The sequence below is a fragment of the Glandiceps talaboti genome, chromosome 7, assembly GCF_964340395.1.
Source record: "Glandiceps talaboti chromosome 7, keGlaTala1.1, whole genome shotgun sequence".
In the NCBI taxonomy this organism is placed as follows: Eukaryota; Metazoa; Hemichordata; class Enteropneusta; family Spengelidae; genus Glandiceps; species Glandiceps talaboti.
In genome coordinates this window covers 19,744,316-19,763,064 of record NC_135555.1, presented here as the reverse complement: position 1 = coordinate 19,763,064, position 18,749 = coordinate 19,744,316, and the positions used below count along the sequence as shown (strand labels likewise).

The 18,749-nt window shown below is 36.9% G+C and overlaps 1 protein-coding gene across 1 annotated transcript; it reads right to left on the bottom strand.

Annotated features, from left to right (window-relative positions):
- Positions 1 to 5,514: 5,514 nt before the first annotated feature.
- Positions 5,515 to 18,749, bottom strand: LOC144437746 (zinc metalloproteinase nas-4-like). Its single transcript, XM_078126759.1, has 15 exons — positions 18,645 to 18,749; positions 14,620 to 14,700; positions 14,318 to 14,348; positions 13,773 to 13,847; positions 13,190 to 13,233; positions 11,881 to 11,956; positions 11,475 to 11,592; positions 10,806 to 10,984; positions 10,227 to 10,427; positions 9,148 to 9,180; positions 8,318 to 8,443; positions 7,935 to 7,955; positions 7,314 to 7,433; positions 6,392 to 6,523; positions 5,515 to 5,714 (listed from the first exon to the last, which is right to left on the bottom strand). Exons 1-15 carry the CDS (start codon positions 18,735 to 18,737, stop codon positions 5,605 to 5,607), a joined length of 1,440 nt encoding a protein of 479 aa, XP_077982885.1. The 5' UTR covers positions 18,738 to 18,749; the 3' UTR covers positions 5,515 to 5,604.

Below are 18,749 nucleotides of genomic sequence, written 5' to 3'. Positions count from 1 at the left end.
GATGACATGCAAAGGAAATAATTGATTTCAATCTTTCACATACTTGGGACCAGGTGTTCACATTACTTTCTAATGGTATATATATATATATATATAACTTAACACTGAGGTTCTATATATAAATAATATCATGAACCATACAGTTCACCCAAATATTTCGAAGAAACTGAGCTCCTCTTCATCGGTGGGTCTCAAGTTCTGTCAAACAAGTCAAGTTCTGTTACACTTTAAATACTGAAGACAGTGGTTATTGTCATGCAAATTAGTGTTCTTGTCTTGGAATGAATATTACACTCGGCCAGCTGTTGAGTACTGGTGACTACTGGTTGCTATGGTACTGTTTTCTGTTGATGTCATTGGTGAGTGTATCTAGTTTTTTTTATCTATAATGATTCACGTAGTTGACGGTAGGTTTTATCTGGTGTGTAGAGTTTTTCAATTGCTATGATTGTGTTTGATTGAATGAGATGGTCCATTGAAGTGAATTGGTACTGGTTCATATTTTTTTTTTCCTGATTTGTGATAGGTGATACTGCATTCTTGTGTATCTCCGGTTTCTGATCATTCTGTATATATATATATATATATATATATATATATATATATATAATTCTGTATATATATATATATATATATAATATATATATATATATATCGAAAGATGAGCTATATATATATCGAAAGATGAGCTATGAAAATGTGAACAATTACATGTTTTGATTCAAAAAGAGGAGGCTTTCACATCTCATACGTGAGCGAGTTTAGTTGCCATGGCGAGCCATTCTTCTCTACCGCGTCTTGTCGAATCATGCGTTAGATCACGTGACCACAAAGCAGCGCGTACAGAACGTATTTTTGGTTCATAGACATGTGTAGGAAAACATTCCAGTTCAGAACACATGAAACTTGTGACTTGACTAGTTAGGCGTCTCTGCAGTGAGTGAAATTGTATGTATATTGGCTATATTCCGGTGGTTCATCGTACGAATATGGGTCAGAATCAAAGTAAACGCTTCAACAACTTGAAGTTCTCCATTCTGAAGAAGTTTGGACGTGGTCGTAGGTAAGTTCAAAATAACTTTTCGGTTCGTAACTTTGACTCGACTCTGACTTTTGTTGATAAGCTTACGCGTCTCGTAACAATCACTCAGATGTAATATTGTAAATCTACAGGTAGATTTAAGAATATTTTCTGATACCAATATTTGATATTGTGTTCAAATCTGGGAACAATTACTAAAATGAGAGAACACGTTTGATGGACAAACGGGTGACTTTGAGGTTAAAAGACAATACTCTCACGTTCAATTTTGTACACATCACGGAATAAAACGTACATGACTTTCCCTCTCACACATTAATGATTACTCTGCTTTTTTTTTGTTTTCTTCACCGTTTTCAGTTCTGTTTAGACTAAACCTATACATGTAAGTCTTATCTAGCGCCCTCAACATTTCTTTGATTATTGGCTAAATTGCGGCAGAATTCTCGTCCAATGCACATCAGTGGACGAATTGTGCATCAGGAAATGGGTAGTTGTATAACATATTATTGCGTTGTTGTTTTTTCTTCAGGAAAACTGTTGTTGAAACAATCAACCTTCCGTGTAGTCAAACTATACGTAGGAGTCTAGGAGATAAGACTAGTTTTGATGACGGACAGATAGTCATTGAAAGGAAGAGATCTCCTCTATCCAGGTGTGAATTAACGATGGACATGTCATCCAAGACTGTGCTGCCTAATGCAGTGAGTGGAGCAGTCTATGAAAGTGACATCACTAATGTTGTAACCAGTAACCAAGGTATGACTAGTAATCACGTAATGGACTTGTCCTGCATGTCAGAATTGTTAAAGAATTTAAAGATACCAGTCGATGGTGATGACAAAGATAGTACTCATCTTAAAGTAACTAATCTAGACCAATCTAAGTCGAAAATTCAGTTTATGAAGATTCCTGTTGCTGAGGGTCAAAGGTCAGATGATCGAGTCCTTCGAATTGTGATGGACGTCCTTCTGAAGAAAGTTGATAACTTAAAAGTCGATAAATGTATTAATGAAAATGATATATTAATGAGTAATAGTGAGAGCAGTTACCATGGTGCTAACGATTCAGAAACATCGTTGTCAGGCTTATCAGCATCAACAGTGGCTGTTTCAACGCCAAAAGGTAGCAGAGATGTATCTGTTGCGTCGGACTTAGTCGGCACGTTTCGAGGTAGTGACAATGACATGTCAAACTTGGACACCATAGCAACAAACAAAGGTGACGATATAGAAGTAGACCATGCAAAATACATTGAAATAGCAAGGTCTGAAAATACGGATTCTTTTACCACAGTCACAGAAATGTCTAAGTCTTGTAGCTAGTCTATAGGAAGTACTGAAGAAGGGGGTTCTTGCGGATCTATTGGCAGTCTCGCAAACTCAGTTACTATCTCATTTCCAGAAAGCATTGAAGGGAGTCCTTCTGGATCCATTGAAACTTTCGGAAACTCGGATAGTACTCGTATCTCCTTTGCAGAAAGTATTGAATGGTGTCCTTGGGGATCCATTGAGACTTTCGGAAACTCGGTTAGTGTCTCGACTGCAGAGAGTATTCAAGGGAGTCCTTGTGGATCAATTGACTCTATTGGAAACTTAACGAATTCCAGAGACACAGTGAGTGTAAAGTCTGTAATGGTGAGGAATGACGTCACAACAGTTCTTTCTGAAGTGAACACAAGTCTGGGGTCTTCAGAAGTTATTGAAAGCACAGTCGACGTCATTGGCAAATCACTCTACGCGAACGAAAATCTAAAATTCCGGTGTATGCACAGAAATTGGTATTGACCAAATACCTTTCAATGACTGCTCGTGGTCATAAGAAAACGAACAGGCTTACTAAACAATCTACAGGTGTTCCAGCTTTATCTAGACCAAAAAGTGTGGGCGCGAGAAAGGAAAAGCACCTGGCAACGGGTAACGTTAGGTTACTATCCAACGTTGGTGGCGTACATGGAGACGTGAGGAACAAAAGGTCAGTTGGTAGTAAATTCCATAATGAGGAGAACGGTCGGATTGGACCCGGAAGAGGGCATCTTAGCAAAATTCCCATCAGTCAGAATAATCATGTGCAATTGCACGAGACTTTGCGTGATTTGGAAGAAATGATGGAGAGACTTATTAAATCTGTCAACGTGACAAGGAAGTGGTGGAACCCACTGGTAAAGAAAACTTCACGTGTACATCCAAGAGGGGGAAATTCCACTGGAAAAGTTTTCAATAATATACACCCATCTGTCAATCATAATCCACTGATATCAAGAATCAAAGAGAAGATGATGAGACATCCCAGAAGATGTTGACTATCAACACCAAACCAAAAAAAAAACTGGTTAAGTTTAACCCCAATGTATGTATGTATGGCAGGATTAGATGTATCAAGGCAAAGAACTGTCTCTGTCATCAAAAAACACCTGTACAGCCAAACCAAAGACCACAAATGCTCAGGCGCAAACTTTCCAGGAAGAACCAACTGTTACAGGTCTGAACAAAGTGTGTGATGGAAAGATTTCTGACAGATCTCCTTAAATGTGATTTGCCACCTCCATACGACATAAAGAATATGAACATACAAGGAACACCCAGTGGTATCCCAGAAACTTCCTCCAATTATGCAATGTCCGAAGAAGAGGAAGACTATATTGCAACACATTCCATATCAAGAACACGATACCAACTCAGAAACACTATTATAGGCCTAACTGTTTATGATACACTAGAGGACATGAGTGTAATCATATAAGTATATACAGTCAACTCCAAAATATCACCTCCTGCAACTTAAACTCCCTGTTAAACTGTCATGTTAGTGATGGAATACCAACGGTAAACTGTCAAACATTGTTATAGCTACTGTAGTTGCAACTTGCGAAAAGCAACGTATATTAATATAACGTAACCCACAAAGAGGACAGTTTGACACAGAGAAAGATATCCACATCTACTCAGAGTGGCAATAAGACTGTGGACAAAATAACTTATGTGTTCAGATAGATCCACAGTGCCGGTGAAGCTGAAATGATGATATGAATTTGAGTCACGATTGAAATACAGGACAAATAGTTTGTATCGGAATGGTGTGTAGACAATATCTGAGTGAATTTGAAGAGACTCAGTTGATATTGAAGGGGAATATATTTAATTTATTTATAATTTTAATAAAGGTTGTTTTAAAAGTGTTGTTTCATATCCTATACAGCTTGTTGGTGTTTTTTTTTCTAATTTCAATCATCTGCATAACTAATGATCTTTACCAATTACAAATCTAACAGATAGCATAAATCATATGGCAGTTCAGAATGCTGGGTTAGTCTAGAGACTCGTCTTTAACTTTCTAATGTAGAGATCCATAGATATGTCGTCAAATGTTATGGGAAGACCATTTACTATTCCTACTTTGTTTAAATACGAGAAAACGCAAACCTTTCCTGTTATATACATGTATGGGGTTTAAAAAGAAAAGAAAAGAAGAAAAAAGAAGAAACATAAATGGATGAGTTGATGGATGGATAGAGGGAGGGATGAATGGACGGGTATGTATGTATGTATGTATGTATGTATGTATGTATGTATGTATGTATGCATGCATGCATGTATGTATGTATGTATGTATGTATGTATGTATGTATGTATGTATGTATGTATGTATGTATGTATGTATGCATGCATGCGTGTGTGTGTGTATGTATGTATGTATGTATGTATGTATGTATGCATGTATGTATGTATGAGTGTGTGTGTGTGTATGTATGTATGTATGTATGTGTGTGTGTGGGTGGGTGGGTGCATGCATGTGTTTGTATGTTTGTACCTTTATATGTATGTATATATTTATGTGTGTGCATTTGTATGCATGTGTGTGTGTGTGTGTATGTATGTATGTATGTATGTATGTATGTATGCATGCATGCGTGTGTGTGTGTATGTATGTATGTATGTATGTATGTATGTATGTATGTATGTATGTATATGTAGGTAGGTAGGTATGTAGGTATGTATGTATGTATGTATGTATGTATGTATGTATGTATGTATGTGTGTGTGAGTGTGTGTGTGTGTGGATGGATGAATGGATTGTTGAGTAGGTGGGTGAGTGGATTGAGGGAGGGATGCATTCATGCATAACGGAATTGAAATACAATTCTTCTCATTGTTTCCTACGAATACCCTAGCTTTGTTGTGATGACTTCATCACAGATCATCATACCACTCTCCACTTCGGAATTCAAACTAAGTCACATAAGTCGGTTGTCAGGGGCAACATGGTATTTAAAGGGGTACCGTAATTCAAGAAAAAAAATTTAATATCGTCGAAAAACCGGAGGATATAGACCATGTAGTCGTTTGATGAATTGAAATATTATTTGTGAATTGGCGGCCATGTTTTTTACACAAATATAAAAATATATGTTTTTACACCGATTTACATTCAATAATCACCCAACAAGCAATTTAAGATTATTGTATTGCAAGAAAATTTTTATTTCACCAGAAAAGGAGGATTTAAAAAAAAAGTTGAAAAAAAACCACCAAACAAATATGAAAGTCAAGCAAAGGTAATAACTAACACCATCCACAACTCCTGCGGCAGTAGTCCATCATATACAAAGGATTTTTGCTACACTCTCCACTTTGTGACCAACTATTACAATACGTATTGTAATCATTACAACCTATAAGAGATGAAAAAACATGGATTATAATAACGACTATTGAGTGATTTCCCGCCAAGGTGTATGACAGTGACGTCGACGTAGTCGCTGGTGACGCTCTGAGACTGTCGCCGCACAACGAGTGAACGACGCGTGACTTACATTTACTGTATACATATGAACACAGACCACTATTTTCTGATATTGAATGTTATATTATCTGCTGAAAAAAAGAAACGAAATTCGTCTTTTTTTAAAAAAAATAGTCAGACGCATGCACTGGGACCTTAAACGTTATTGCATAACATAACATGGAAAATTAGAAACACAAACAGTTTGAGAAAATTCTACTTCACTTATACTTACAACCTTATTGTGAGATATAGGCTTAGATTTATTAAGAAAAAGGCATAGCACTACTCTTTAAGGAACGCCATGAAATGCCTCACACATCAGTTAACCCCTCATCAGGAGGCCGGTGAGAACAGAGCGACATGATGTATTTTACAGTCTAGAATAGCACTAAAGGACTTCATAAAAGGGTACTTCATGCAGTCTGGGACGTAAATTATTCCAACGTCATTTCATGAAACTGTTTTTTTCCCCCTTTATTTATCTGTTTACTACCGACCGAGTACACTTACAAATCCTGCTGTAAGTATTCACCAATCTTTCTACAAGTGTCTCTTTATACTTACTCTCACTGTAGGCACTGTTGCCACACGAGTTGCAGCTCTTAGGGCAATTATTACTCATGTACGAAGCGTGTGTTCCCTGACAGAAACCTTGCCCACTCCACCATTGGCAGTTGGTATTCTTGTCTTTGCAGTCTGTTGGGAATTAAAAGAAAAAAAATTAAAATTGATATTCACTTGAAACACTCGCTATGTATGCTCGTCATTTTTATATTACTATTCATTTTTATAGAATATATTTTTGTATATTTTATAGCAATTGTTCAAAATGTCTCACCAGTTAGCTATTGTCTTGTGGTGCGGATCCAATATGGCCCCCAAATACATTGTAAACGCTATGGACAAATAAAGAATTGTCGATATCCCTGAAAACACGACCGTGAACCCCCAAGTTGCTGTTATTATTAAAGAAACAAACTTTCTTACAACAACTTTAAAGTTTGAAGAAAATTTCAGATAAAGTAGTCCATAGAACATCCGGGTACTGTTCTTAATGATTTTAGAACTAACATTGGTTCGTTTAAAAAAGTAAAGAAAGTGAAAAGCAAGACTATGGTGAAAAGATTTGGAGGGAAAGACACCTGTTCTGACGACGTCGTTTTTCCGCTATTTTGTTTTTGTTTTGAATATTTTAATAAAAACGCAACAATACAGACTGGGCAGAGATTGTTGGTTCGAAAATGGTGACTGACAAACATGACACATTTTACTTCATAAACAAATTATAATAAAACATCTTGATCGTGCATTTAACAGCCCCCCCCCCTACACACACGCGCAGCCGTTGCCAGTTTACCTAAATTCAAAGAAAGTAATCTATAATTTTTTTCTTTCTATTTTGTCGTTTTGAATATCGGCCACACTGGTACAAAAGATAGTGGTCGTTTGATATCATATTTAATTTTGAAGACTGTCATGTACTTACTCTGTCCGCCACCACACTGGTCACAACTTTTCTTACAATTTGGTAACATCCAGTCAGGGTTCTTTTCACATTCTCCACTTTCGGCCCAAGGACCACAGTTGTTGTGATTATCAACACAGTCTGAAAGAGAGAAAATCAACAGTGTACTACTCCAAAAGGGTTGGGTATACACTATTTGTGTGTAACACTAAAAACCTGACCGTTTTGTTTATAATATGTGCTAAAGCTGGGTTGTCTCGTAGTAGAGCCCCCAGCGGTGAGAGTCTGGGTTTCCGAGACTCGACTGAGTCGTGATTATCAATTCCCACAATGCACTATTCAAGATGGCGGATTGAACGTTTCCTTTTGCATTTTATCGTTTGATCCTTATTGCTACTGGTTTCTGAAGGTCGGCAACGTGTTTGTCACCAAGTTAACGTTGATGTAATAGTAAGTCACAAAAGAGCGATCAAAATTTACTTTCAGAATTATTGAATATGTAAACTCATACGTCATAGAGTCTGGGTAACTAATTCTAATTCAAATTCTAATTCTAATTTTGATATGTGATTGTTTCGTTTTCTTTTCCTGTACTTTTTATCTAAATTAATCATTTTGTTCTCTCATTGAACGCTTACTTACTTCCATTGCCGCCACCACCATCTGTAAGGACATGTAAAAAGTGTAGAAATTTAGATTACTTGAATGACAAACACATACACTGGAACGACATACATACATACATACATACATACATACATACATACATACATACATACATACACACACACACACACACACACATGCATACATACATACATACATACATACATACATACATACATACATAGACAGTGTCACATAGCTACATACGTGTGCATATTATCTGTAAGCCAAAATAATAATCCATGAGCTACGTTCGTCTATCTAGTTGCTGTGCAATACCAAATACAACTGGTTTATTTTGAACAAGGCGCAGAACAGACTTGAAATTGACAGTATTGACAATAAACTAGTTACCCTACCTTCATCGTCATCATCACATTTATTACAACTCTTCTTACAATTCTCTGCCATCCATACTTTGTATTGGTTGCTGTTACAATGAGCACTAGCCCAGGTCGAACAACTTCCGTGTTTATCTTGGCAATCTATATAGCATAAGATAGAGAAGATTAGTCAAGATGGTGTCTGCGTCTTTCCGATTGGCCGAGTATACTATATACAACATTTCAGAATAGAGTCAAAGTATGTAGTACTTGCATGATGACAACATCTACCCGGGAGCCAAGTTAGGAGTTTTATATTCAATTTGAATCGCTCCGATCCCAGGGTATGGTAGTAATAACTAATATTCAATATCAGGGCACATGAAGGCTTGGTCATATTTTGACCAATCACGATGCAGCAGTCGTGCAAAAAAGGACAACGGACTATTTCATACAAGGCTCCGTAAAATAATTATCCATTAGCTGATATATACTTGTCTTCTTGTATAATATGTAAAATTATATTATACCACTGTAAAAATAATGACCCTTTAAAGATAGAATTTTACCGATGTAATTAAAATGAACTACCCGGGAATCGTCTGTAGCTATCAGAATCCCCCGACAGAATGTAAGTGACTCTATAGAAATAGTTCTCCTCTCGTAGAGTCAGTTTACACCAAACAAACAAACCAGGCTGTATGAATGTTCCGTGTGTTCAATACCTGTTGCTGTACAACTTCTGGACACAACAACCCCTGATCAACATGTATAATGTCTTACAACAATATCCGGTGAATGTTTTGTTAATTGATTGTCTGATAAAGAATTACTCCAGTTACAACTAGTGCATCTTTAATACATACCTCCATTTCCACCAGTACCTGTACCAGTACCACCTGAAACACAAAAGAAAAGGCTATGCTTACAATAGCTATAATGATTTCTTACAAAGATTATGTAAATTTTGCATCCCAAACTATATTTTAACTTGTCGCCCTCAGCTTGTTTTACTTTGAAGAAACCGGCTAGGGTAATATATATCATATTTGGTTTATTTAAAACAAATACTAAATGTTGTCCCTCTACAGTGCGCTATTGGAAAAAAAGAGACTCCGAAGTGTAACATGTTAATTTCTTCTTTAACAGTCGGTAGCAGTCGGTGCCACAGGTGCTATATCATCGAGAACAACGCAAGTAAGGCGCCGAAAGTGTGAGCTACGAAGCCTCGTTCACGAAGTTCTCCGATGATATAGCAACGTCCCGAACACCTTTGGCCAGTGCTACAGTTAATTTTCTTGTTGAAGTTTCATAGGGCATTTCTTGTAGCTAAAACTAGCTACCTAGGAATCTCACAACTGCTTAGCACACTCTTGGTTTGTGTTTGTGTTTGTGTTTGTGTTTGTGTTTGTGTTTGTGTTTGTGTTTGTGTGTTTGTTTGTTTGTATGTATGTATGTATGTATGTATGTATGTATGTATGTATGTATGTATGTATGTATGTATGTATGTATGTATGTATGTCTGTATGTATGTATGTGTGTGTGTGTTTTTTTTTCTTTGTTTGTTTGTTTGTGTGTGTGTGTTTGTTTGTGTGTGTGTGTGTGAGTGTGTGTGTGTTTTCGTCTTAGGTCTCATGAAAAATATACATTTCTGTCATATAATAGTCTTTTGTTGTTGTTGTTGTTGTTGTTGTTGTTGTTGTTGTTGAAAAACCGTTTAGTAGACTGTAGGATGTGCCTTGTTGTTCCTGAGCCTTGTCTGACAGACGTAGACACAGGCTAGGGCGGAAAATGGAGTGATTAGCCGACAACGTGGTGCTACACATCGTATCTTTTAGACTACAGTTTAACACAATCGGTTTGAATGTTTATTTGTATGCATGTGAAACGGGTAATTTCTTTCAAACGAGACTTTCGTTACAATCATCTTATTTCTGTAACTTACTGCAGCTGTATAGTTTGTTGAGTTCTTGAATATCAGTTTGACTGAAGGAGTTTCGGTTTCCGATTTGGACGCTCTGCCTTGGAACAATTGTATCCCGACCATTGTTAGAGAATGCATTTCTAGGGTAATGCATGATAGAATAATAATCGTACTGAGTTCCCTGTGGGTCAAGGGCATACTTCTGGAAATTGTATTCCATTCCTGTAACCAATCACATAAAATATTATCAACGTGTAATAATTATTTTTTGGAACAATTTATCGATATGACACTCGCTCATAGATCATTGGCTTGTCAACGAATTACATTATCACGCCCCCAACGTCCAGCCAGACGTTTGTCTGTTGGATTTTTGATTGGGTTCAGTGATCTTGTCATGAGTGACCCAATTTGCAAGAAGTATTCAAAATTTGCAAAAATTGCTTCCAACAAATTCAATCAAAATTCGTATAAAAACTTCAAAAAATCAACTGTCCGATGTAGTTAAATAGGGCAGAGAAGCCATACTGAACATATATGATGTCCCATGACTTCGAATTCATGAAATTGTTTCAGGAAACACTTTGTTGGAGTACGTACCTCGCTGAATGTTTTGCCAGTAGATGGTGACGTAACTATCTCTATCCTGTCTCGTCTGTTCATGATGGAAGCCAGCAGCGTGCATCATTTCATGCATTATAGTACCACGTGACCAGTTACATGAGCCGCCAACTGACAATTCCTGCATGCCACCTGTTCGCCCAACAGCTGACCAACACCTGGTAAAGAAATTCGTTTTAACCAATCAGTGTGATTTATTCAGATAGTAATATCATCATATTGAATGCAATTCCTATTTTAATTTGTAAAAACACAGTCCCACTGTCACGTGATAGGACTGTAACTAAATAGAATAATTCGACTAAACATAAAATAGTCGTTGAAGTGATGGTCGACGACAATAGCGCATGGATACGGTGACGTAGACACTTAGGAGAGACCTTCACAATAGAAATATATACATATGTCAAAAACAAAAAATCCTTCTGAGAAGGTGAGCTATGAGTTGTAAGGTGAATACTTCATACTATGCGCTTAGAAAGTCTTCAATGAAATGTATCACCCCCCCCCCCCCGGGCTAGGGAGTTGAGAAAGTATAAAATGGTCGCTGTGCCGTTTTAGGTCCGTACCAGGGGGTAATATTGTAAGGCGCTTGGAGTACAGAAAATATTACAAATACATTTTTGACAACAAGGATGTAAAACTTACCCTGATTTCGGAACAAATCTTACATAATCCCTCTCATTGGTTCTTGTCACCCATCTCATGCAAGTATGCGTATGGTATTCGTTAATGGCGGCTTGAATACGAGCAACAGCGCCGCTATCTGCCGAATGAAGACAATTTCGGTCGGTAAAATATATTTGCATAAATCTGATTGTACAAGACATAGAAATATATTTGAATACACAATGCAATGGATATCCTCAATTGCGAATACGAAATGCTATTGTAGTCGTATAGCCAATACGCTATGTAGTGAATAGAAATCGGAATATGAAGATGAACTGAAGATGGTTAATTAATTGACTAATTAATTAATTAATTAATTAATTAATGAATAAGACAATGGGTGAAATGTTGTTAAAAGTTCCCTCAAGTTTAGTGAACTTACCGAATCCGTAGATTTGATATGGCACGCGAGCATTTGGCCATTTCTTGTTCATGCCGGAAATAGCATTTCGTGGGATCTGTGAAACAAATAAGTTAAAAGTGTATTCAAAATCTACTTGTCTCCTAGGTGATATTTTTTAAAAGAAAATTTACTTTTGATAGTTTAAGAAAGAAACTTGAATTAATATTATATACAGTAATATATATTTATATAATATATGGATATATCAACCTTTATACCACGTTCAAACCAAGATGTACATGTTCGAACTTTAAAATTATACCTGGTACTTTCACGTCACGAGAACTCGTTTCTACGTAAATTGGTTTTAGGATACTCAAAAATCGTAAAATCATTAGTATCACCTTGAGGTCTCGTAATGGCGCCCTCAGCAGTGAGAGTCAGGGTAACCAATTACTATCAAATCGTTAGAATATAGCCCTTATATTCACCATTTTTTTCAAATAAGCCTGCTCAGATATGCCATGATTATGTCTTTATTCAGTAAGAAAATACTGATGACGTCAGCGTTTAGTCACCCGTATTTCAAGAAAGAAACGTACCGGTATAATTTAAGGAATAATCTCTAACTTCACAACCACAGCCTTAACATTTTTCGATTTAAAAAAATGTACCATTATCATTTCTGTTTTCCACGACCATGTGTTTCTAAACTTCAAACAACCTTACTATAATTATCCATGTAAAGAATAATATGACACTTATCGTTGTTACAGTCCAAACGTTAATTTGAAATCGTGACGTTGTCATCACTACAATATTTTTTTTAACAGAAAACAATTTCACAAAGTTTTGGTCCAAAACAGATTTTAACGACCAATGTAAAGTGAATGAGGTACAAACTAAGATGTCTAAGATGACATACAGTTATCCATGCAGCGTGTGTATGTGTTGGGTGGGTGGGCGGGTGCATGTATGTGGGTGGGCGTGGGTGTGTGTGTACTCTAAAAACAGCCAAATCAGTGAAATTGTATGAATTATCAGTGGGAAAAGTGACCAATTTCACTATTTCCTGTTATTATTATTATTCAGTCGTTAATCACTTTCAATTCTATATAAATTACATCGATCGATAATTATAATACAATTCAGAATAATGTGGTCTCGGATTACTATTAGTTTAGTCATTTGATATCGATAGGGCATCGTTTTACTTGTCATTATAAATTAGAATGATGCACTTGAAAGTTCAACTTCCACTTTTTAAAACAACTGTAGAGAGTCAATATTAGGTGCTTTTGTGGTGATAGCACAATGTCATGTGTATGCTGTAAGACTTGTAACTCACCATTGGGCCGATGAAGATATCACCCTCAAAGAAACCATTTTCTCCTGTTCAAAAATCGAAAGAAAGAAGATTAAAAATGTCATATTTCACAGTATTCTGTCATCACATACTATCGCTTTACATCACATACGACGCATCACTTCGCCCCACATCACATCGCACCACCCTACATCACACTACAGCACAACACAGCACACTTCATAACATCACATCACATCACTTTACATCACATCACATAAACAACACCACATCTCACCGCACCACATCATGTCACATCATCATGACATCACAGCACATCACATCACATCGCATCGCATCACATCACATCACACCACATCACACCACACCACACCACACCACACCACATCATATTTCATCAAATAATGATTACAATCATAATGCCTCGTATCATGTGATATTGTATGATATCAAACCGCATAATATCTGATACATCAACAATTTACCGAACCAGGACTGTTCCTTCTACCATTGCGAAGTAATTGATACAATAAAATGTAAAAGTCTCCATAAATGCCAAGACAAACGAACGAACAAAAGAATTGAATGAATGTCATAATCTCACGTGTGGCGATGTTTTCGTTTTCTAGAAGGATGTACTTCATAGCGTCTTCTTCATCTTCACCAAATTTCGTCTGAGCTTTAAAACAAAAAGAACACTAAACTTGAAAAAAAAATGTACATTTAAAAATCACAATCTACAACTGCCATACTTGACACGAACTTAACGAATGTTACTTCTCAGATTAATATGAGAGTATGTTTGAAGTTCCACGGAAATCTTTCCAGAGATTTGTAGTGACAAGGCCCCCTAGGTCACCTCGAGCTCTATTTTACTTTGTTTAGCGACGAAAAATATTGGAGAGTAATATCCAGTTAACCATTATGAACTAGAACAGGATGTTAGATGCAGACATGTACATCACATCACATCACACCAGATCACATCACATCATATCACATCGTGACGTCACGTCATGTCACGCCACGTCACGTCACGTCACGTCACGTCCAACCATTGCAAGCGATTACATGAGTAAATATGTACTTGATAGTGGCACAAAATATGTCGAAAAAAATATGTCAGTAATCATTATATTTTGTTATTACCGTCAAACTGTGGTATTCTCGTATCAGTTGGCTGAAACATACAAAATAAGAATTATTTTAGCATTCATTATGATATAGTAAAACTTGAAAGTTAGGAATTAAACACCGAGGTATGATAACTGTATCTTTAATATTAATATCAACATTCAGAATCATCAATCCATAATTATATACATGTTAGGAGATATGAATTCTATTATTTCACGTTTTGAGCTTTGTAAAGTTAGAAAGTTTTATCTAAAACAAATTAACGAGACGTTTTTTTTGCCAACATGAAAGGAAATTTAGAATTATTCTCTTACCAAATCTGGCCAGATAGCGATGATTGGTTCATCAATGTCACCGTATGGATCGTCAACATCGCGTTCTTCACGGTGAATTTCCTAAACAAAATAAGCAAAAAGTACCAGATTTTTTAGGTGAATTTTCGTAGAATTATTCGCTCAGGTCTTCGACAATGATGAGTGAGACACTCCCGCGTAGCTAATATATAGCCCGAATATTATGTCTCACTTCCCAAAAATGCAATAATCGCCAGACAATGTGTCATTTCATTGAACTGTGCACATGCGCCTATCCGTTTAATTCGTAAGTTTTGACACACACACACACACACACACACACACACACACACACACACACACACACACACACACACACACAAAACAAACAAATTAATTTGATACTTTGAATATACCTTCGCAAGTGCTAACAACAACAGAACACTATTACGCTATTGAATGCATCTACCAGGTCACGCTAGAAGAGTACCAGATTTTTAGGTGATCTTTCGTAGAATTGTTCACTGAGGGTAATTTAATCGACTGGAAGGTTTTGTGGGTATTTGTCTCTTCGAAAACAATGGATTCTATTGTGCCACTTCATCTTTGACATATAACAAGATTATTTAGACTGAGGTGTAAACACTAGTTGTCTTGAAGAATCTATTCTGTGAAACCCCTATATTCTTACAGAAATTGCTGCGATGATAAGACAAAACTTGAATATTCTCATTACGGAAAACCTCGTATTGAAACATTGGCCTTTAAGAGTGTAGAAAACTACATGAGAATTCGAATTGCACTTCACTAAACAACTATTGAATGTCCATATAGCCATAATTCCATACACTGACTTGGTGGCCGTAGAGCTCGAGTCACGTGACGGGATTATGCCATGATTTCCTCCAAAATACATAGTTCTTTTCTTTTAGCTACTGAGAAGCAAGACTGTCCCATCAAAGCTTTTCTACTAAACGTACTAAGTAGTTAGACTGTCCAATCACAACATTCCTTCTAGTTGCTACGCTTCAATTTACACTCATGTTGATTGCAATCATGGTTGGGTCCTCATATCAAATGTGCGAACAGGGAAGTTTGAAAGAAACAGAAAACTTGTTGAGCTGTGAGGTGAAAAAAATGATGTCCGTTGGAGTCTATTTTTCTTGTAATTTTCTTGTAATCCATGGATTACTCAAAGTCGCGAACCCCAGACCCCTTTGCGACACCATCGTTGTAAAACCTCCCAGACCTCTTTGCGGCACAGTCGACGTCACAGGACCTTCAGACAACAGTTGAACGGGGGGGGGGGGGGGGGGCGGCTGACTGGGCAAGTTTGCCTAATTTTGAGACAACTAAATGTAATTACTTATAAACACATGTTCAATGACTTGTGTCGAAGACTCAATTGTAATATTCGTAATTACGGAAATGTACACAATTTGAAATAAATTAAACTTAATTAAATCTGAGAGATGTACCGTAACCTACAGTAATTAAAATTGAATAAATCGGAACTCTGAATCTGATAGAAACATTTAGAGTTAATATAATTACCATGAAATTACTCAAATTGACATAAAGTTAATTAAATATCGAATTTTGATAACAAATGTACCTAACCTACAACAATTAAAATTGAATAAATCGGAAGTCTGGAGATAGAAAATTTGTTGATCGGGAAATTTTAATGTAATTATTGGTGACCCCTGATTTAATAAATGGTGTAATTACATGACTATTTGGGCGGAAGAAGAAGAAGGTCGTTGTATTCTCTCATTACTGTACCATCCCTAAAAAAATTATATTCCTACATTTTCCTCACAGCATCAGTTAACAGCTATGTATTTGCAATTGTTTTACCAAATCCATATCGCAGGAGTTGTAATTCTAAATGCAAATAACGTATGAACTTGTGGACAGACAGTCCGGATTTAGAGAAAGTAAAGTTGTCGCAACGTCTTGTTAAGTTATTCGTGTGAGTGAAACTTCCATCACCTTAACTTCTCTTCACCCCCCCCCCCGTCTTTATCATCTACAGTTTGACTGGACACCAAATATCGAATATGTACGTCTTTTTCGAGTATCATTTTTTGTGTCAAATCATATCGTGCAGGATCTATGGTCAAATTAATGGATGGGATGCCATGGATAAGTCCATACACATTGTCGTAAGATGGTTTGTCGGACTGTGGTTGGCTGTCTTATGGTATTTGATGGTCGTTTCATTTGATTACATCCCGTGAGATAGTCTGTTTACAGCACCGTAAACGGGTTACTCGTAAGAGGGAGGTTTTATGGAAGCCCTCAACTCCCCCACCCCCACCCCCCAACACAACATCGACAATATGCGAAGGAAATTGAGGTAAATAAAACAATCGAGCCGGAATTCACAACATCAGATTTTAATCAGATTACACCCGGTTCCTTTTCATCACGCTCCAGTTACAAAATAAAGTTATTTGTATATAGTTGAAATGAACACAATGCAAGATTCACATAACGTCACGTAGGAGCATTTACCTTTTTTTGGTTTCTTATCTCATGACATCGATCATCAGACATAACCCCAAACCAGCCAGACTTTAATCAGTGACTGAACTTATACACAGTGTACACTAGCTGATTAATATCTGCAGCAGCTACATTTGTTTGATCTATGCTTGAAATGTCCATCCAGGGAAGCGTCCAAGACGAAAACATATAGACTAATACTATATGTAAATATTACGTATAGTATAGGAAACATTGCAAGGATTAAAATTACAAGACTCAAGCGGCGGTGTAAACAAAAATACAGTAATGCAATGGGACAAAAAACCAGTAGACCCCGGATTTTTATCAGATTGCCCAACATCGTGTACGTGCCGACACGTAGTGGAAATTCCCCGACCACAGCTACAAATTTATGGTCATCCAAACTTGCAGAAATCGTCGACTAGAAATTTAAAAAATCGTAATGACTGAAGGTTTACTCAAAACTCATGATTCTGAAAACAACTTTTGAGATGACATGTCTGTGTATGATTTATATCATCATAATCATAATCATAAAGTTTAATCCTTATAAAGCGCATTACATTAAAAAATAATCTGACTGCACTACACAAGGCTGTATATATGCTCTGCCATGATTCGATTTGAGTGACAGGAAGCTAGGTTTATTTCCAACAAGTTGTGAATTCCTCTGAGCAAAGTCTTTTCGATGGTTCAAAGTTTGTTACTGAATACAGCTAAACTCTTTAGGTTGACACTGTCAATGACAATCTATGTAACAATAACATTAAGAACTAACAGAATTTTGATACTCGACGCTTTGACAACGCTGCTAATAAATGTGTGTTTGGATTTTGCACTTTGCCAAAGTATGAAACTAGGGCGGGAATTGATTCCAACAAGTGTCTTCTACGTTTATTCACCACAGACAAGGAAAAGTCACTTTTCCCTTGTCTGTGGTTTATTCCATAAGGACTTAGAATTTGATGCCTAAGATTACAAATCGCAGCTTTGCATATAATACTGTCAATCGTCGGAAGGGTCGTTAACATAATATTATGAGATTATGTAACATCGATCGGCGTTAAAGGTCGAATGGTATACATAAATGTGTCGACTCAGTATTTCAATAGTATCTACGCTGCGATCACAATAATCGCTCTGTCCTTCAAGTTAGTGACTGATTAATATTCGAATGTAAACAAACAAGTAACGAAAAAGCAACGAGTTCAAGAAAAGAAAAACTCTACTTTTTGCATACAAGACAGGAACAGTTGCAACACAACGAAGTAACAACAATTTGAACAGTACGGTAACAAAGAGTGGCAGTATCGGGTAAGCCGCATCGACGCTCCGCAGAAGTAGCGCTGAGCAGCTACGCGACGCGACGACAACGGCCACGGCGGCAGCCGCCAACAACTTGGAGTTCATGCCACGACTCAGACGTTCTTCTAGACGTACATTACCATGCCTTGATTAGTTTTCCAAAAATCAATGACAGAGGCAGCATATGTCCGCGCTCGTGTTGTATTTTATTGTACTATAGTACTCACCTGTTCTTTTAGGTCTGGTATAGGTGATGACCCTGCAATGGCTAATACTAAAGCAACCACGACAAATTTCAACATCTTGGTCTCCGACATCATTCTTAGTGTTGC